The sequence below is a fragment of the Cornus florida genome, unplaced genomic scaffold (genome assembly GCF_030987335.1).
Source record: "Cornus florida cultivar Cherokee Brave unplaced genomic scaffold, ASM3098733v1 CherokeeBrave_3.0.0_Hap2_Chr11, whole genome shotgun sequence".
NCBI classification, from domain to species: Eukaryota; Viridiplantae; Streptophyta; class Magnoliopsida; order Cornales; family Cornaceae; genus Cornus; species Cornus florida.
Window position 1 is genome coordinate 61,238,519 of NW_026775581.1, and position 20,848 is coordinate 61,259,366.

The following is a 20,848-nucleotide window of genomic DNA, read 5'->3' on the forward strand; positions in this document are numbered from 1 at the left end:
ATATATATATATATATATTTGCCGGCTAATGCATTGATTTGATTATAATAGGTGATGCTGGGTCAATGCCCATCCCCTAACGAAGCTGGAAATCACTTTCCTATTCCCAATCAAAGCGCGACCACTTGTAAATAAACAAACCTCAAATGGAGGTTTAATTAATAAGTGATACTTTGTCCGATCATTTAAGGATTGCAAGACATACAACTTTTACAGTAATAGTAATGATTGGAAAATGATATATATATATATATATATATATATATATATATATATATAAGTATGGATATTGATGGTGTTAGGAAAATATTACTAAAAGCCCTATATATAGAAAAGATGAAAGAGAACGTGAGGTTAAAAGAGAAACAGAGACCATCAGGACTTGTTTAAGATAAGAATAAAGAGGAGAGGGAGGATATTTTTTTGGAAAAGATGAGGGAGAGAGAATAACGTTAAACGTTAGAGTATGATAAATTTTTCTTAATTAAAAACAATACAGTTTTTAAAATTTTCCATTCTCAAAACGGTGCAATTTTTAAACTTTCTTTAATTTAGTTGACGTGGTTTAATACAAGTAGTACATAGATTTTAAATGTCATGTATCAATCTGTAGCGAATTCAACAGTTATTATTGTTTAATTCTCTTTGAAAATTAAATATATGATGTGATTATAATATTGTATAAGTAAGGATAAATAAACTTAGAAAGTATCCAAGGTTAGTGCATTCATTAGAAATTTTATACTTAAATGTATATATTGAAGTATAGAAGATGTATATATGACATAAAGATACCTACAAGGCTACGTCTAATTGACATGAAAATGCTTATAAAGCATCAAGGTACCTCATCATGAAATTATAGAAGATATATATTCTGATCAAGAAAGAAAGTAGGAATATAATACTTAAAAAGCTTGAAGATGATATTAAAGAAATTAAACTGAAATTGTCACATATATATATATATATATATATATATATATATATATATATATTATGCTGATATGGCCACTGGCTGGGTATAGAGTTTTGAGTTTTGTATAGGGAAATAAGTAAGAGAGAGTCTTTTTGCATTAGATGTAATTATTGTAGATGGGTTTGGCAGTGAAACTTGTAATTAAATGTTTAATTTTATTAGTACTTAGACAATAAGTTTGTGGTTAAATTTATTAGTAGACTATTAAAAATGCACTTCGGTGTAGAGTAGAGTCACCAATGTTTGATGTTAATAAAGATGGTCTACATTTCAATTATTCAAGTTATTGAATAATATAAATTGGTTGGGATGTTTTATATATTTTAAATTTGTTTTAATTTATAATTGATTTAACTTGCTGCATAAACTAGTTAAAATTATTGTGTTTATTTTACCGGTTAGGAGACACAAGTTATTCATTTGCCATTTCTTTTCCTAATTACAAATTTATTTGAAGTTGGACCTCGTTACAATTTTCTGAAACTAAAGTCCATGTTTTTGTAATATGGGTTCTGCTGACGCCAGTGGTTTGTAATTTGAGTCCAACATTATTACTTTTATATGTATGTAATTTTTCTAAGATTGTAAATACCTTGACAATAAGTATGAGGTACATTGTATCTTGAAATGGTGAGGAAATTTCTTGATGTTGGAAATTTCTAGGAAAAAGCTGCCTCTTTAGCCGAAAGATATATTGTCTTGTTGACTTCACTGGGAAAGTTAATTTGCGTGTATGGGTTGTGTTGAGCCTGTCATTTTCCAATTCCAGATAGAGAATTTGCAGATCCATTACCCAAACATCATCGATCGATCGAGAGAGATTTGCAAATATAAATTGGGTGTTTGAATGTCTCAATTTGCAGATCCAAAGGCCAAACATTGAAGTGAGTTTGAGAGATTTGAGTTTGGTATCATACAAGATTTATCTTCCACAATATTGTGTTTCTGATCGATCGAGCAGAAAAGACACGGGAGATTATAGCTGAAATGGAGTCTGATGCTTCAGCCACGTCCGTTCCTGTTCCAGGAGGCGAATACGAAGTGTTTTTGAGTTTTAGAGGGCCAGACACTCGCTGCACATTCACAGATTTTCTATATACCTGTCTCATTGACGCAGGTGTTCGCACCTTTCGGGATGACAATGAGCTTCGCAAAGGAGAAGAGATCGGCCCTGAGCTCCTCGAAGCAATCAGGGAGTCCAGTATCTCCATCCCGATCTTCTCCAAGAATTATGCTTCCAGTAAATGGTGCCTCCGCGAGCTGGCTCAGATGGTGGATTGCAAGAGAAGCACTGGACAATCGATTCTGCCAATCTTCTATGATGTTGAACCATCGGATGTGAGGCATCAATCTGGGAGTTACGAGGAAGCCTTTCGCGAGCACGAGAGGTGTTTTGATGAATGCACTGTTATGAAATGGAAGGAGGCACTCAAACAGGTTGGAGAACTCAAGGGTTGGCAAGTCAACAAAGAAGCTGATGGGTATGTTAATCCCTTCCTGCTAATAACCCCCTTATGTTAAATTCTTTATATATATAGGAACTTTATAATAGCATTGGAATCCAATAAAAACTATCAAATTAGAAGGACAAACACAAAATTATAAGAAGAAAAACAATATGATAAATGTTGGTTTCATGAGTCAACTACTCGTCCCTAAGGTAGAACAAATCAATCATTATTTTAGCTGCTTGTTTACGTCTCGGTCACTAATTAATTTTCATTTTCATCATGACATTAATCAGGCATCAAGGGGAATTAGTAAAAACGATTGTTCAAAAAGTGTCGTTGAACCTGAAGAAAAAATGCATGTTTACAAGTGACAACTTAGTTATGATGGATGATCATCTGAATGAAATGATGAGATTATTAAATGTTGGTTCAAATGATGTAAGGATTGTTGGTATCCATGGCATGGGTGGTATTGGCAAGACAACTATTGCCAAGTCCATCTACAACAAGCTCCTCCAAGACTTTAAAAATTGTTGTAGCTTCCTTGCGGATGTTCGGGAAAAGGTCAAACAATACAAAGATACAGGTATTGTTGATTTGCAGAACCAGCTTCTCAACGACACTCTTAAGCACCCTCCCATTACTAATGTTAACGATGGAATCAACGCTATCCAACATCGATTTCTCAAGAAGAAAGTTTTCATTGTTCTTGACGATGTGGATGAAAAGTCTCAATTTGATTGGCTTGTGGGAAATCGTGATAGGTTTGGTGGAGGAACTAGGATCATAGTTACAACTAGAAACAAGCACGTTTTAAATGTTCTTGAAGCGGATGAGACTTACGAACCTCCATTTATGAACCCAGACCAATCTCTTCAACTTCTCAGCATTCATGCTTTTCGGAAAAAGTTTCCTCCAATAAACTTTGTTAGTATCTCTGAAGAGGTGGCATCAATTACTGCAGGGCTTCCTCTAGCTCTTGAGGTTATAGGTTCATTTCTATCTGACAAGCCAAAAACAGTATGGGAAGATACATCGAAGCAGTTGAAGAAAATACAAAATGATAAAGTTCATAAAATATTGAGAGTAAGTTATGATGTTTTAACCCACAGGCAAAAACAGATATTTCTTGATATTGCATGTCTTTTTGTTGGGATGGATAAAACATATCCATTTTATATGTGGGATGACTGCGGTTATTTTCCGGAGAAAGAAATTAATGTCCTTTGTCTCATGTCTCTAGTAAAACTTGGAAATGATAATGTATTGATAATGCATGATCAACTAAGAGATCTTGGTAGGGAAATCGTCTGTCAAGAAGATTTTGAGAATCCAGGACTGCGTAGCAGGTTGTGGGATCGACAAGAAGCCTCTGCTATATTTGAGGAATGCATGGTAAAAATTTACAGCACTAATTTTTTTGCATTGATTAATGTTTTCTTAAGTCTCTTTCATGTCATCTCATAATACACATGCTCTAAATAACATTCTTGGTAGCATCCACATAGGTTCCAATTATGGAGCTAAGTTGTTGACCAACCTGAATTTGCCAGCATCATCTATGATGGGCTTGGACAACTGTCAGATTGGATTTAAATTGACAATGGAACTAAATTTAAGTTATTTAGAGTTGTGACGTGAGTATTTATCTAATAAAAAAAAAAAAAAAAATCAAAAGTTTTAACTCATCTCATCCGACTGAACTTCTTTTTTGGGGGTTAAGAAAAGAATTTTAGATGTTCTTGTTACTAGCTAGTACACCTGGTTACAACGGAAAGTAGGCATGTTGTACATTTAGATTGGTGTAGCATTTGTAATTAAGTTGGAGGCTACAATGTTATGCACGATCTTTCAATTACTTCAAGTTATTTAGAGTTGTTATAAATGAAAAAAGAATAAAAATAAAAAAATGAAGATGAATTTGAAGAAGAAGAAAAAGAAAAAAAGGAGTTCTGAATATTTGAATCAACCAGCCTAAATCTAACCCAATCTTAACTAAAAAAAATGACCCTTTTTTCTTCTTTTTTTTTCAAGATTAAAATAACTAAACTTTAGTTGCTTCATTTTTAATTTTTAATTTTTTTTTTTTATATATAAAAGCAAAATTATCTGTAAACACAAATAACTATTGTTTTTGAGAAGTCATTAAAAATCGGTATTTTTTTTTTTTTTTTAAATAAGAATAATAATTGATATCTAATATTAATAATTCCCTTTTTAGCACGGGGCAAATCGTTTCTTTTATTTGTTTACTTATTTTTATGGTTTTTTTCATTGACAGGTAACTGAAAAGGTCCAACTCCTAAATATTGATGTTTTTCTAAAGACATGTGAGCATGACAAATTCGCAAAACGATCTCAATTGCGGTATCTCCAAATAGATTATGCTACACTTCTTGTTGGGGATTTCAAGCATCGCTTGTTAAACTTAAGATGGCTTCGTTGGCAATATTCCCCTCTGCATTTTGAAGCAACCAATTTTCATATGAAGAAACTAGTCATACTTGATCTAAGCCGTAGTAGGATCCCAGAGAACTGGAAGGGTTGGAGTCAAATTAAGGTATATACTACATACATTTTAATATCTCATACTCTCATGACTCTCGTCTCCCATTACATACATACATACATACATATTGGAGCATGTATGATTGTTTCTATATTTTTATGTATCTTGTAAACAGATGGCAAGTAACTTAAAAGTGCTTGACATTTCATACACTGAAATACGAGAGCTACCTGATGAAATTAGGATGTTAAAGAAGCTGAAAATTATAGATGCACGTCGTTCTCATTTGAGAGGTAACATTACAAGTTGCATTAGGAGATTTTCGTGTCTGATATACTTAAGCAGCTTTTATTCTACAGGAATTCGAAGCCTACCAACAAGCATTCATACCCTTGACTTAGGAGAATGCATTTATCTCGAAGCACTGCCAGAGCTTCCCTCAAGTTTACAAGTTCTGCGTGTAGATTTGTGGAGTTTTCATGGTACCCCTAATCTTGCAAATCTAGTTAATCTGCAAGTCCTGCGGTGTTTTCTGAATCCTGACAACATGAATCAGATAATTTTAAGGGATATTGTTAAATTATCCAAATTGCAGAGGTTGGAGTTTGGAAGTAGCAACATTATGATCCAGGTTGATGCCCTTTCTCAGCAAGACCTACCAAAAAAGATTGATGCCCTTTCTCAGCTCAAATTCCTCAATCTGGTTAGATTATATATTGCTGGTGGTCTGTCATTGGAAATACTACCAGATCTGTCAAATCTGAAGCTCTTGTCGGAATTGCGGCTTTCTGGGTGCAATAAGCTGACAAAGATTCAAGGGCTTGGGAAACTACAATCATTGACGAGTTTGAGTATAGAAAAATGCATTAAACTGACAGAGATTGAAGGACTTGGAAATCTAGAATTGCTAGAAAGTTTGACAATATGTGAGTGCAATAAGCTGATAGGGATTCAAGGACTTGGAAATCTAGTATCACTGGCAAGTTTTTGTATGCGTCAGTGCTTTAAAATAGTTGAACTTTATCTGCTCGAATATTCGGCACCTCTAGCATCCTCAGAGATGAGTGGGTACAAACACCCTGAAAATAAACCAGATCGGTCCAGCTTAAGCAAGTTAAAAAGATTTGAAGTTGTTGATTGCCGGAATCTCAATAAGATCGAAGGACTACATATATTGGTATCATTGAAATACTTGAATTTGTCGTTTTGCTCATCCATGGTAAGAATGCCGAATCTATCGAACTTGAAAATGTTGAGACACTTGCTGCTCTGTGGATGCATGAGCTTGCGTGAGATTGAGGGCCTTGAGGCTTTGGAAGCCTCCTTGAAGGAACTGGACATCAGGGGGTGCTCATCGCTGGAAAAAGTACCGCATCTGCCAAACACGCATATTCAGAATAAACAGTTTGATTGTGGCTTACCTGGTGACAAACTGGACATCAGATTGCGGCTTCCCTTTCGTTTCCTTGATTTGCTCAAGATCTTTTTTTTATTATTTATCTATTTATTTTTATATGAAATAGTCAGATCTGCTAAGTTTGTGAATTTTTATTATTTATCCTGAAATAGTCAGATCTGCTAAGTTTGTGAAGAGTATATATTCAATCCACTACATCGTATCACAACATCTAATCTTGCCATGCACATGTCTTTTTAGCTCATTCATCCACTCACTCTATATCTATCTTGAATTTAAAGAGCCCACTTTCAACCACGATGTATTACAATAGTCACTATAAACAATCCATAAAGAGAATACCAATAAAGAATATATTTTATTTCCAGCAAGACTGTCCAAACTTTTCCACAAGACAGCAATGAAAGAGGGGGAGTGAGGTGGTAAGTGGAACTTGTAGGGGTTCAGTTACTTTATAATTGATACTAATGGGATTACAAATTCCATTAAAAGTAGGAACTTTGGTTTATTCATAAACCATTTTAGGACAAATGACTTGGGTATAAACCATTTTAGGACTAATGACTTGGGTACACCATGATTCAACAAGATTGCAATATTTGGTTCCAACACCTTCTCCAACTTTAATTCAAGTATTCCATTGCAAGCTTTGATTGCTTTCAAGACATCCTCATTGGTGCCAACAATACATCTAATGACTTGAACAACAGGTATGATTTGGTTTTCAAGGCTTCTTCTTCCAAGAATATAAGGTACAGATGACAATAACTCTGCAATTTCTGCTTCTGAAAAGCCCAAAGATTTGAAATACTCCAACTTCGGGTTAAAGGTTTTTTGACAAAAAAATCATTAAGCCAAAGTTGGAATATTTCAAATCTTTATTTTTTCTTCTGCTGCTGCTGATAAAATAAAAAATAAAATTACTGAAGCACGTTCAGATCGGCAGCAGCAATTGAAACACAAAAGCATCCAACACTGCCAAATGACTACACAATGTGCTGTGCATATTCATGATAAAAGGCACCATCTTCTGGAGCTGCAAGCACACCAGTGCTTATTAAACATAGATAACATACTCAACAAACAAGTGTTTATATAAAATACAAGGAAAGTGGAACTAATTCAAAAGATATTAGTAGTATCTTTATAGTCTTTCTTTATTGCCCACCTCCGTAGCTTATATTAGAAAATTAACAAAAAAAATCGAATACTTCAAATTAAATAATAAAATAAATTTCTGGATAACCTTATATGTCTATATTCAAATAAATAGCTATCTCTTTAAAAGAGAGAAAACTTCCACCCCAACCACGGCCACCTCCTCCCACCATGGGCACCGTCCAGTGCCAATTTTCCATCATCACAACCATCTCTCTCCATTCTCTCTCTCCTCTCCACCTCCTACACCCGCCACCCACAAAGTATGCTGCCTAACTCCTCCACCATCAATTTTTTTTTTTTTTTTGTTCTTTCTAAACCCTTATTACACCATTTGGTTCTGTAGTCATTACTTATTTCTTTCTTTTATTTGAGGCTTTTTGTAATCCCAGTTATGTAAAAGGGTTAAATCACTTCAAGCATGACGAGGTTCCCAATTAGAGTCAATGAAACCATGTATTCAACGTACTGAACAATGAACATTATTATAAGTGCAACTAAAAACATCATTCCAGGAAAAAGGTAATAGTCCTCCACTTTTGATTGTATTCTATACTGATTGAACAAGAAGAAGATAAGTTTTCATGATGTTATATACATTATCAAGTACATGGACAATTCACAACTAAAAACATCATTCCAGAAAAAGGTACTAGTCCTCATGCTCTGTTCTAAATGAGGTGTTGGAAGAAATTTTTTGCTATAGAACTAAATTTTGACATTGTTTTGATTGTGAAGGTTATAAATCAAATTCTATACGTTTGATATATAATATTTAAGAGTCAAATTTTAGCCTTTCTAGGTACCAAAAATTAACCCTATGTTTCACGATCTCACTTGTGTAATAAGAAATGTTAATGAGAACAATTTTATTCCTTAACAAAATTCCGATCAGATTCATGTGGTTTTATATTACTCATTATTAGTGTTCAACAATTTAAAATAGAATTCAAGGAGTTCTGGATCAACATACATCCCAATCAATTCATCACCCTTAAGCCCTCTTTTATTAACAACCCAAAGCCAATCACCACTAAGGAAGCCAATCAACACTGAAATTGAATTGAAGACTGAAAAATACATATACACACAAAACATATGCACAGAGAGATTGTTAATTGTTACCCAGAAGAGAAGAGTATTCTGGATCCAAACGATGGAAATCTGGATCCCAAATACAAAGCCATGCCGGACCCAGATTTTAGAATGAAATTGATTTTTTTAAAATCAGAAAAGCATACATATACAAAGATATATATATATATATATATATATATATATATGCAAATATACCAGCCTGTCGATCACCTTCCAGCAACCAACACTTGGGGAAGAACAAACTGCCCCACCATTGCAACTTACCAAATCAAAATCCAGGATCTTCTGGTGCTGCTCCCTTGGACATTCTACAACGTTTTTATGACTTACATTTTCAGAACTATGTGAAAGTTAAACCCCTGAATTATATCTTGCCTCTCATGGTTTAACAAAATCTGAGACTTAGCTCTTAAGTTCTCCATAACTTTTCTTGGTCAATCTCAATACTTAAAGCTATGCTCGTACTTAAACTACAAACTACGCTCTGAACTCCAAATTTGCAGCTCTAGTACGGTAGAAGTTGTTTGTGTTCGCTCCATAAAGCCCATTGTTATAAAATGTAAAATTAGCACTGAAATGGCAGTAACAGCGCAACTAATACCGACCTGAATATAAGTCAAAACGAAAGCAAATAAAACAGGCCGAACAGAAGATGAACTGCAAACAGAATAACAAAGCATCACTTTCAGAGAAACATTAGGATGTTCAAGAAATAAATGAATTAGAGGTTAAATCTAGTAATAGAGCATGATATAGCAGAATTTACTTAAATGCTGTTAATATAATGAAAGCAGGCATTACCCGATCTCTTACCTGCCCGTGCAGCTGAGGGGAGGGAAGGACTAGACTTAACTTTTAGCAATTTTTTTGTGACCACTGATTTAATACACATTACCACTGCAAAATAATGTCACAAAAAGATGCTAACCAGCACTGTGAAACTCAGAAAAACAAACTGGTTATTCGTAATAATGCAACTCTATCATGTCATGATTATTGGTCACAAAACTCTCCTCAAAACTTTTGTTTCACTACCAATACAAGAATTATATCCCCCTTAATAGATCCAGATGCAAAGGCTAAAAAAATCCAGATGGTTGGGAGAATGCAATTGATTGTCAGCTGAATCAAGAAAATGTTTCAGGCATTAAAGGATGCCCAACACTCTTATCATACCTTTCTAGTGGATGGATGCAGGTGACGCCTATGCAATGGGGCTGAGCTAAAGCCCCTGAAACAGACCACACATAACGTTGAGTGTTGCATTACTAAACATGACACCTGGCTACTCTTCCATAATGCCCATCAAAGAACAGGCTCTCTAAAGAAGTCAAATAATCAACCAGCAAACAATTTTTTAGTCATTTTGAGTGCATAAATTAAGCTCAGGTCTCCGTTGATCAGATTTTTCGACATCAAAAGTTGCAGAACTGCACACCTTGGAACAATCCTCTTCTCCAAGCTAAGAAGCAAAAGACCTGGATGCTTGGAAATTACTTTGGGATTCAATTTCAGCTGATTAACAAAGAAGCTCATTGATTTCCTGATCTTCTCCTCTGAACAACTCACATACAATGGTTCTAACTTGAATGCTGCAATAATGTCATCTTTTGACAAACCAAAACTAGAATAAACTCCCAACTTTTGCTCCCAAAGTGATTTGATCATGAGTGCCATTGAATGGATGGCTGACATGAATCGCTTATTTATGGGATCCAAACCCATTTCTTCAACTTCGCCGACCACCTCAATAAACTGATCACTTTCTAAAAGTAGGAACTTTGGTTGATACATAAACCATTTTAGAACTAATGACTTGGACACCACGATTCAACAAGATTGCAATATTTGGTTCCAACACCTTCTCCAACTTATTTAATTCAAGTATTCGAGAGCACACTTTGATTGCTTTCAAGACATCCCCATCGGTGCCAACAATAAGTCTAATGACTTGACAAGAAGGTATGATTTGGTTTTCGAGGACAGAAGGTTCACATGACAATAGCTGTGCAATTTCTTCTTTTGAAAAGCCCGAAGACTTGAAAAATTCCAATTTTGGCTTGATTCGGAGTGCATTGGTTTGAAATAAAGATGGATGCTTCATGCTTAAGCTTGAAATTTGCATTTCACTGAAACCATTAGATTTGAAAAGCCAAACAACTGCACGTGCATCAGTTTCAGGCACACGCAGTTCTTTTTTGATCGCTTGTACAAGGTTAGTGCCAGAAAGTCCTAGAAATTGTAACAACTCAATATGGGGTTTGATGGTTTTGTGTGGATCAGCTAGAAGTATCAGAGGACGAGTTGTTATCAGATCTTTTATATGGGTCGGAGTTAAACGATGGGCTTTCAAAAGGTTCAAGACTGAGTCTGGTTGGTCTGTTTTTCCAAACTGGAGCTTCTTAGAAGCTGAAATGGCTGACTCTAAGGACAACCCACACTAGTTTAACAGACAAGAGACTGTAAGAGATTGTGGGTCTGTTGAATTTAAACTATCCAAGATGGGATTGACTGATGAGGTTGAAAACAAAGACACATGACATGTAATTGAAGCTAAATGCCTTGTATTTTGAAGTCTACTGCTAATAAATTGAATCATTGTACTGATATCTATATATATATATATATATCTACTTGTATATATAAGCTTACCAGATCTTAGAATCGAGAATACATACACTTCTGTGCACTCCAATGGCTTCCTTCTTCATTTGGGTTTGTTTCGATCGACCAGAACCCTGGATTGCATTGCTAAACACATTTTAAGAAGCATTACATAGAACTTCAACGATGTCATTTAATTATGTATAACCACCATTTCTGATCAGCGTCGCCGCAAACCTACATATATTTTGCTGGGACCTACTTGCTTATCGTGCCCTGGGCCTTGGAATTCAAGAAAGTGTAGTTTGGCGAAGCTTACTGGGCTCAAAAACGGGTTCTTCAAAACGCCCAATTGTTCAAAGAAAGAGGCTTTTGGAATTCACTTCTCAAGTGCAAAAAAAAACATAAAAAGAAGAAGAATTCACTTCTCAAGCGGATGAAGTATTTAAGTAATAAATGTTGTGATGACAATTTTAACCTTATAAGTTATAATATATTTCTAAATTAACCTTCTCTATTTTACTAGAAGAGAGTACCTATTTCTCGGATCTTTTCTGCAGTGATGACTTAATTGGAAGAAGAAACTTTCACACGAATCCTTTTTTTTTTTTTTTTTTTTTTTTTTTTTTGACGGAATTACGCTACTACAAATCATTACTTAGTTCCTAAGTGTTTGGAATTCTTTGAAGTCTTGGTGATAATTGTGTTGTTAGGGTTTTGAAGACCGATCATATTTATTTATGACACCGGGGGAGAAACACACAAAGAATGCAATTTTCATACTGTGGGTGTAATTTTTTACACCTGAACACCTAAAGGGATCAACTACGGAAAGCACACAGAAAAAATTAAGAAGAGAGCAAGTAAATCTTTGAGATAGTAATAGTATTCAGAGTCTCATGCCTTTTACCTTTGTTCAGGCTCTATTTATAAGTGTTTTTTAGCTTAGGAATTTACATGGAGCCGTTTCTTGTCTTTTATTCCCAAACATGGGTAATTTATGCCTACAGATCGTGCATTTGACATTATTGCGGGCGTTTTGGAGTTTGGGCCTTGTCAGAATTGGGCCTGTCTATTCTGCCTCTGTTTTAAGTAGGCCTTCCTTCGTTAGGCTTATGTTTCATTATGGGCTTCCAGTTTTTTTAGCCTTTTTGCGGGCTGCCTTTTGTCGCCACTTGTTGTTTTGCGATTAGTGTGATTTTTTTCCCCTCCACACTTTGCCCCCAATTCCTTTTTATGAATTTGATTCATAAAAGGAATTGTAACCATTTTTGGGAAGTGGAGAAGTTTTCGCGACTGTTACGCCTGATCATTACCATTCGTGCTGTCGATTCTGGGACTTCGTGTTTGCCCTTCCGCTATCCATCCCTTTCAACTTATATACTGCGCTTTTGTGATTTGGGCATCTATATCTGTGATTTTGTTCCTGAGTTTTGGTGAGAATCTGATTGCTAGCTGCTTCGACATCTCATTCCATCCGCCAAGGTTAGTCTTCTTTTCGTTCCATCTTTCTTATATAATGAGTCGAGAAAGTAGTGAACGAACTCATAGCGGTCACATGTCTGATTCTGAGTCAGGAACTGTGGCGGCGAGTTTGAGCGATTATGCTGAGGGTCCCATAGTCCTCCCTACAGCTATTGTAGAAAGGAAGTCATTTTCAATTTCTCAGTTGAGAAAGAAAAACCGTGTTCCTTTTGACGTTACCCTTGAGGAGTATGACCATGATTTAAACTTTAGTATAGGTGAGGGTTTGGAGGAGGGCGAAATGCTTTTCTCGGCTTTGCATTTTCCCGCCTTTCGATTCCCTTTGAACCCTTTTTATCTTCGGGTTTTGTCGGTGTTGATGGCTCCTCTTTAGGTTAACCCAAATTTCTTCCGCATTTTCTCCTATCTTCTTGCTTTAAACAGGGTTCAAGGTTTAACCTTGAATTTTGCTGACCTTCTGTTTTGCTACTTGCTTGATAGGTTGAAGGGAGGTGAGGGTAGGTTTCACCTTCACTCTAGACCGGGTAGAACTCTCTTCTCTCATCTTAATACCTCTGACAAAGAGTGGAAGTACAAAATTGTTAAGGTCGGAGGGGCATGGCGGTCTTCTTCCGTTCGGGATTTATTCATCCGATCAAGCTTTCATGCCCCATCTGTTCCCGCATTTGATGATTCGGGCAAGTCTTCTTGCTTTGTTTGCGTTGTAAAGCATTTTTGTTGTATATATGACTTCCTAAGTCACAAAACTGACTTTTTCTCTTCGAAATTTGCAGATAGTCTTCTTGCCTACTTACAGGAAAGAGTTTGGAGCAACGTTCCTTCTGCCAAGACCCTTCTCTCCTCTTATATTTTTGAGGTGATCTCGAGAGATCCTCCAGTAATTGCTTTAAATCCTAAAGAGCCCATTGACCTTGACGCTTTTGACTCTGAGCTATCTTATCGCCTGTCCCCTTACCTAAGGATGATTCTTCTTCGAAGCGTCCCAAGTTAATGGCTGGGGCCTTTGGAGGAAAAAATGTTTTGATTCCTGGTGCTACTGATGTCACTGGGGGTGATTTCGCGGGGTCTACCGAGAAGTGGTTCTCCAAAATGATGAAGTCTGATGGGTCCTCATCACCATTGGTGACTCTGGAGCTGAAGACACGGAGACGTTGATGGGTTTGGCTAAAGGGATGTGGCCTCCCAGAGATGAAATTTTACAATAACAGATGAGCGTTGATGATCTGTTGTCCCTTACTCCCAAATCCATAATGGAGCTAACCCTTTCTCTTCCTCCTGTTCCTTTTTTTTTTTTAATTCCATGTTGCTTTTGCGCAGAGCTCTTTCTTGATGTTTGCTCTTATGAAGAAGCTCTCAGCTGACTCCCTTCATGCAAACCAGTCTGCTGCCCTTTAGAAAAGGGTAAGTGCTTTGGAGGCTTCTCTCGCCGAGGAGAAGAAGGAAAAAGCTCAGCAGCTGAAGTTAATATAGTATTTCGGCAAAAGAGCTAGGGAGCTTGAGGACAAAGCTGCTGAGCTTGACTTGCAGCTTGGGAAGGCAAACTCTCTTATTCAAACTTGCAAGGATGGGGGTTTGGAGATGTTTAACCATTTTTCCCAGATTGCGAATCTCCGCTATGCCAAAGGCTTCAGGCTTAGTTTTGCTCAGGGGCAGCTTCCGTCTGAGGAGAGAGATTATGGTGATGCTGACGAGCATGACGCCGAATAGGGGCTCTTGGTTGCAGGTGAGTATGCCGAGCCTTCGGCCAGCCCTAGAGAGACAGAGTTTGTTGCTCTACTAAAGGGTGAGGTGTCTGGCGAGGTTCCGTCTCCTCTCCATTACTCTTCAGGTTCTTAGGGGTTACCTGCCTTGTTGCTCGATACCCCTTCTTCTGTTCCTGCCAGAGTAGAGTTGGTTGATGCGTTTACGCAGAGGTTCAATGCAGAGGGTGGAGCTGTGCTTGATGGTGATCCTGCATAGCTTCAACTTTTTTTTTTTTTTTTTTTTTTAGAGGTGTTGGGTATGCCCTGCCTCTTTTGTAAAAACCCTCACTTGTTTGTAAAAACATGAAGGTTTTCTTTTGACAATCTTTGGGATTGTTTTTGCTTATATTATTGCTTGTGGTTCTACGTATTTGTCTGCTTTGCAATTAACATTTGGGCGTTAAGCATTTTTTGCCTATTTAGCGATTGGCTTCTGGGGTCGTTCAGCTTTTCTGGTCTTGAGTGACTTATTCGGTCAAGCCTGTTTGGGTGTTAGGCTCTTGGGGCCTTTGCCTAATTTGTGATTCGCTCTTGGGGTCGTTCGAATTTTTTTTGAACTTGAGCGGTTTATCCGGTCAAGCCTGTTCGGGCGTTAGGTTCTTGGGGCCTTTGTCTATTTTGCGATCGACTTTTGGGGCCGTTCGGCTTTTTGGACTTGAGCGGTTTATTCGGTCAAGCTCGTTCGGGCGTTAGGCTCTTGGGGCCTTTGCCTATTTTGCGATCGGCTCTTGGGGCCGTTCGGATTTTTTGGACTTGAGCGGTTTATTCTGTCAAGACCGTTCGGGCGTTAGGCTCTTGGGGCCTTCGCCTATTTTGTGATCGACTCTTGGGGCCGTTCGACTTTTTTGGACTTGAGCGGTTTATCAGGTCAAGCCCGTTCGGGCGTTAGGTTCTTGGGGCCTTCGCCTATTTTGCGATTGACTTTTGGGGCCGTTCGGCTTTTTGGACTTGAGTGGTTTATTCGGTCAAGCTCGTTCGGGCGTTAGGCTCTTGGGGCCTTTGCCTATTTTGCGATCGGCTCTTGGGGCGGTTCGGCTTTTTTGGACTTGAGCGGTTTATCCGGTCAAGCCCGTTCGGGCATTAGGCTCTTGGGGCCTTCGCTTATTTTGCGATCGGCTCTTAGGGCCATTCGACTTTTTTGGACTTGAGCGGTTTCTCCAGTTATGCCTGTTCGGGCGTTAGGCTCTTGGGGCCTTAGCCTATTTTGCGATCGGCTCTTGGGGCCGTTCGGTTTTTTTTTTTTTTTTTTTTAGCGGTTTATCCGGTCAAGCCCGTTCGGGTGTTAGGCTTTGGGTCGTTCGGCCTTTTTTTTTTTTTTTTTTTTAAACTTGAGTGGTTTATCCGGTCAAGCCCGTTCAGGCGTCAGGCTCTTGGGGCCTTCGCCTATTTTGCGATCGGCTCTTGGGGCCGTTTGGCTTTTTTGGACTTGAGCGGTTTATCTGGTCACGCCCGTTCGGGAGTTAGGCTCTTTTGCGATCGGCTCTTGGGGCCGTTCGGCTTTTTTGGACTTAAGCGTTTTATCCGGTCAAGCCCGTTCGTAAGTCCATCTTGAGTGGGAAGTCGTCGTGCTGAACCCCTTTTTATTGGGCCTTCTTTGTGTGGGTGTTCCCTTGCTGACGTTTAGAATTCAAACGATTTCTGTCTTATAGAAAACCCATTTTCTGTTTAAAGTGAGATAGAAATTTGAAAAGAAGTGAGCGGGGAAGACCCTACATTACGGACCCCCTCTGATAATGAGCTGAGACTTTCCATGGGCCTCGTAATTTAGGGCCCTCACCCGCTGATTGTATACCCGGTAGGTTATATTATAATAATAAGGGATTCTTTTCCTATTTTTGTCGATGTGGGACCGTACTTTCTAAAAAAGGGGAAAGTATATGGGGAGTGTATGGAGACCTCTGACAATGGGGCACTTTAGTGTCGTAAGTGGGGTCCCATTGTCAATGGATCCCACACACTGATAGGCATTTAAGTGTGGATCCTTATAAGAAAAGGGTTAGATTTCACTTTTTAAGCGATGTGGGACATCGTTTCTCGTAGGTGATAAGACCTTATTTGTGGTAAGATAAAAGATAAAAAGTGTGAAGTGGAGACCCCTGATGGTGGGTCCCGTTATAGGTCGCCTACCATCAGGGGGTCCATTCCACTGTTTAGATCTCGTGTTATTCTACTTTAAATAGTAGTCAGAAGTTTTTTTTTTATTCAATGTGGGACATTTGAAAAAAGGCTATTAGCAACTTTATTTATTCAAAAAGTAGAGTACTGGAAAACACTGTACGATTTACTTTATTGAAAGTACCTTTTCAGGTTCATTGCATTCCTCGGCTTGGTCATTTCGGTGCCATCCAAGTGTCGAAGTCTGTAAGCTCCTTTTCTAATCACATCTCCCAGTTAGGTTCCAATTTGCTGACGTACTTTTCTGATTTCAGGAGCACCAGATCTCTCAGATTGAAGTTTCTCTTTCTGACCCTTTTGTTATAACTATTTGCTATCTTCTACTGGTAGGCTGCTAGCCAGATGGCTGCGGCTTCCCTTTTTTCTTCCAATAGATCCAGACTGTGTTCCAGAAACTGATTATTTGATTCCTGGTTCCAAGCTAAGCTTCAGATGGTGGGTGCCACCACTTCGGTGGGGATTACGGCCTCGGTGCCATAAGCTAGAGAGAAAAGGGTTTCACTAGTGGGACGTCTAGGGGTGGTTCTGTATGCCCATAGGACATTTGGTAATTCATCTAACCACTTCCCTTTTATATCTTCAAGCTTCTTTTTGATACAGGCAAAGATCGTCCTGTTGGTTATCTCCGCTTGCCCATTGCCTTGGGGGTGGTATACAGCTTACACTTCCTGGTTGATACCATACTTTTTGAAGAAACGTTGAGTGTATTGATTATCCAGATTCGGCCCGTTGTCCATGATGATGAATTTTGGGATTCCGAATTTGCATATCAGGTTGTTCCAACGAATTTTTTCACTTGGACATTAGTCATATTCGCATATGCCTCTGCTTCTACCCATTTAGTGAGATAATCAGTGGCTAACAAGGCGTACCTTTTTTGTGATGCTGCCATTGGTGGGGGTCCTACCATGTCCATTCCCCATTTGCAAACGGCCATGGGCTGCTCATGGTATGTATTTTTTCCGGGGGTAAATGGACGAGGGGGGAATACCTTTGACACTTGTCGTATCTGCGAGAGTATTCTTCTACTTCCCTTGCCATGTAGGGCCAGAAATAACCTTGAGTGAGAGCTTTATGAGCCAACGACCTGCCCCAGAATGATTCCCGCACTCCCCTTCATGTATCTGTTTTAAAACTTCTTAGGACTCCGTTGGGGTCAGACACTTGAGGTAGGGTCCGGAATGCGATCGTCTGAAGAGCTGTCCTCCTACCACAGAATATTTGGCAGCTTTCATACTTAGTTGCCGGGCTACTTCCTTAGAATTAGGGAGTTATCCTCTCTCAAGGTAAGCCAATATCGGATCTATCTAGCTTGGTTCCCATGGGATGACTAACACCTGCATTCCCCTTGTGATGCTGGGTGTTTCTAGGACATCGATGGGGACGACTCTGGTGAGTGACTCGTCCGCTAGGGATACTGCATTTGCCAAACAATCAGTTATCGAGTTTTTTTCCCTAGGGATCTACTGAAATTTGATTGTATCAAAGTACTTTGTCATTTTTTTAACTTTTTCTCAGTATGCATTCACTCTGCACTCTCTAGTGGTGTACTCTCCCATCACCTGCCTTATGATGAGCTGCGAATCGCTATAGGCTTTGAGGTGCTTTACTTGGAGTTCCTTAGCCAATCTGAGCCCTGCCAGCAGTGCCTTATATTTAGCTTCGTTGTTTGTGACTGAGAACTCTAGTCGGACTGACTGTTGGATTCTGGTCCCCTTAGGGGTTCTTATCTTTACTCTTGCTCCGGCTCCGTTTTGACTCGAAGAACCATTGACGTATAATTTCTAGCAAGGCTCTTCCGTGGTTTGCTATTCTTCCCTTGGGTCAATGTCCAAGAGAAAATCCGCAACCACTTGCCCCTTTTTAGCGGTGCGCGATTCGTACCAGATGTCAAAGGAGCTTAATTCAATTGCCCATTTGGTGATCCGACCTGAGATGTCTGGTTTACTGAGAATTGCTATGATAGGATGTATCATGGGAACTATTATCCGATGCGCCTCAAAATAGTGTCGGAGTTTCCTTTTAGCTTGAACTAAAGCAAGGATGATTTTTTCTGCCATTGTGTACCGGCTTTCTGCATCAGTCATAGCTTTGCTAGAATAAAAAACCGTGTGTTACTTCTTTCCCACTTCTCTTACTAAGGCTGAGCTGGTTGCTGACTGAGATATTGCTAAGTAGAGGTACAACGGCTCTTCGGGTTCTGGAGCAGATAGAATTGGGGGACCTGTCATGTACTCCTTGAGTTTCACGAGAGCTTCTCTCTGCTCTGCACCCCACATATCTCCTTTTTTGGCTTTGATTGAGTCGAAGAACGGTTTGCACTTGTCTGATAGTTTGGATATAAAACGGCTAAGAGCCGCTACTCTCCCGGTGAGGATTTGGACTTCCTTCATGGTTCGGGGCTCTTGACTCTGTAACAATTTTGCCAACTGAGTGGGACTTGCCTCTATTCCCCTTTTGCTTACCAGGTGACTGAGGAACTGTCCCGAGGATACTCCGAACGAACATTTTGCTGGGTTTAACATCATTCTATGTTTCTTGAGAGTATCAAACACATCCTGCAGGTGTTGCCGATGATCTTTCTTAACTTTGCTTTTTACCACCATATCGTCCATGTAAGCTTCGACCGTTCGGCCGATCTGTTCTTCGAACATTTTGTTGATTAGCCTTTGATAAGTTGCTCTTGCATTTTTTAACCCGAAGGGCATTACCTTATAGCAATAGGTCCCCCGTTCGGTGATGAAATAAGTCTTTTCTTCGTCCGAAGGGTTCATCGAGATTTGGTTGTAGCCCGAGTAAGCATCAAGAAAAGTCAGTTTTTCATATCCGGTCGTGGCGTCTACCATCTGATCGATCTTGGGGAGTGGGAAGCTATCTTTTGGGCAAGCTCTGTTCAGGTTGGTGAAGTCAATGCATACTCGCCATTTACCATTCTTTTTCTACACAACCACCATGTTTGACAACCATTGAGGATACTGGACTTCTCCGATGAACTATGCTTCTAAAAGTCGATTGATTTCTTCGGCAATGATTTTATTCCTTTCGGGGGCAAACCTGTTTTGCTTTTGTTTTACTGGATGGTGGCTGGGGTCCACGTTCAGGCTGTGATAGGCCGTCCATGGGTTAATTCCTGGCATATCCCAATGATTCCAAGCGAAGAAGTTTGCGTTCTTCCTTAGGATTTCTGCCAGTTCCTCATTCTCCTAGACTGACTGGAGAGTCCCTATGTAGGTCAGCTTGCGCTCATCCCCTGTGACTATCTGCATGGCTTCTAGGGGTTCTACAGTAAGATGCTCTTCTTCTGGTTCCTCCGTTTCTTTTGGAGGGGAAGAGCTCGGTAATTGCTATTTCAGCAATTTCTTGTCCTTTTTGGAAGGATAAACCGTCGTGTGGTAGCATTCCTTTGCTGTTACCTGTCCCCTAGATATCGATGACCTCTTGACCATTCGGGCTTATGCATCTCATGACTTAGTGCAGGGTTGATGGGACTTCTTCCATGCGGTGGATCCATCCTCGACCCATTAGTAAATTGTAGGTCGGGTGAATATCCACAATCACAAAGTTCTCTTTCAGAGATCTTTTAACAGCAGTGACTGATAGCGTGATAACACCTGTGGGCTCCATTCTTCTTCTATCGAATCCTACCAAAGGATTTTTAGTGGGACGAATCTGGTCTGCAGCCAATTTAACTGATCGAACGTCCACTTTGTCATGATATTAGTTGACAGTGTCATTGGCAGTTCCTACACACCAAATTGATGTAGTAAATGTGCGGTTCAAGAAAAGCCTTTGGGGTCAAGTTTAAATTTATAAAAACCATTACCAACACTACTACTAAAGTAGCAAGGGTGAGTAGGGATCGTCCCAAGGGATTGGAGTCGTACTTGATTGTGGAATCACAATTAGGGTTAGTAGGTCGAGTGATCAAACAAAGGGGTGATTGGTTAATTAAACTAAAGAGCAACTAAATTAAACCAAACAATTGAATGTAACAAAGAGTAAGTAAGAGAAAGAGAAATCTTGGGGTTTAGAGGTCACCACCAAGTAATGTTTTTCTAAACTTCTAACTAGTGACTAATGAGGGTAATGTGTGTTGCAATAATTGTGTGTGTGTGTGCTTGGTTGATTTAATTAGCAAGGGTGACCAATTAAGCATACATTGTCTAATCAACATGTGAAAAACACAATATATCTAGCAATTAAGTATATATTGTCTAAATAGCATGTGAA

At 38.8% G+C, this 20,848-nt stretch overlaps 2 protein-coding genes across 2 annotated transcripts; both read left to right on the forward strand.

The window, feature by feature from the left end:
• Nucleotides 1-1,694: 1,694 nt before the first annotated feature.
• On the forward strand, nt 1,695-6,571 carry LOC132282455 (disease resistance protein L6-like). The gene is made up of 4 exons (XM_059784145.1): nt 1,695-2,460; nt 2,724-4,990; nt 5,115-5,232; nt 5,299-6,571. The coding sequence occupies exons 1-2, from the start codon at nt 1,967-1,969 to the stop codon at nt 3,895-3,897; spliced, it is 1,668 nt and encodes a 555-aa protein (XP_059640128.1). The 5' UTR covers nt 1,695-1,966; the 3' UTR covers nt 3,898-4,990; nt 5,115-5,232; nt 5,299-6,571.
• On the forward strand, nt 4,265-7,194 carry LOC132281152 (disease resistance protein RPP5-like). Its single transcript, XM_059782883.1, has 5 exons — nt 4,265-4,294; nt 4,712-4,990; nt 5,115-5,232; nt 5,299-6,399; nt 7,109-7,194. The coding sequence occupies exons 1-5, from the start codon at nt 4,265-4,267 to the stop codon at nt 7,192-7,194; spliced, it is 1,614 nt and encodes a 537-aa protein (XP_059638866.1).
• The last annotated feature ends 13,654 nt before the right edge of the window (nt 7,195-20,848 follow it).

Coding starts and splice junctions, on each gene's coding strand:
- LOC132281152 (XM_059782883.1), top strand. CDS start 4,265: ATGTTATGCACGATCTTTCAATTACTTCAA. Junction 4,991..5,114: donor AGGGTTGGAGTCAAATTAAG/GTATATACTACA, acceptor TCTTGTAAACAG/ATGGCAAGTAACTTAAAAGT. Junction 6,400..7,108: donor CAGATTGCGGCTTCCCTTTC/GTTTCCTTGATT, acceptor CAAGAATATAAG/GTACAGATGACAATAACTCT.
- LOC132282455 (XM_059784145.1), top strand. CDS start 1,967: ATGGAGTCTGATGCTTCAGCCACGTCCGTTCCTGTTCCAGGAGGCGAA. Junction 2,461..2,723: donor GTCAACAAAGAAGCTGATGG/GTATGTTAATCC, acceptor GACATTAATCAG/GCATCAAGGGGAATTAGTAA.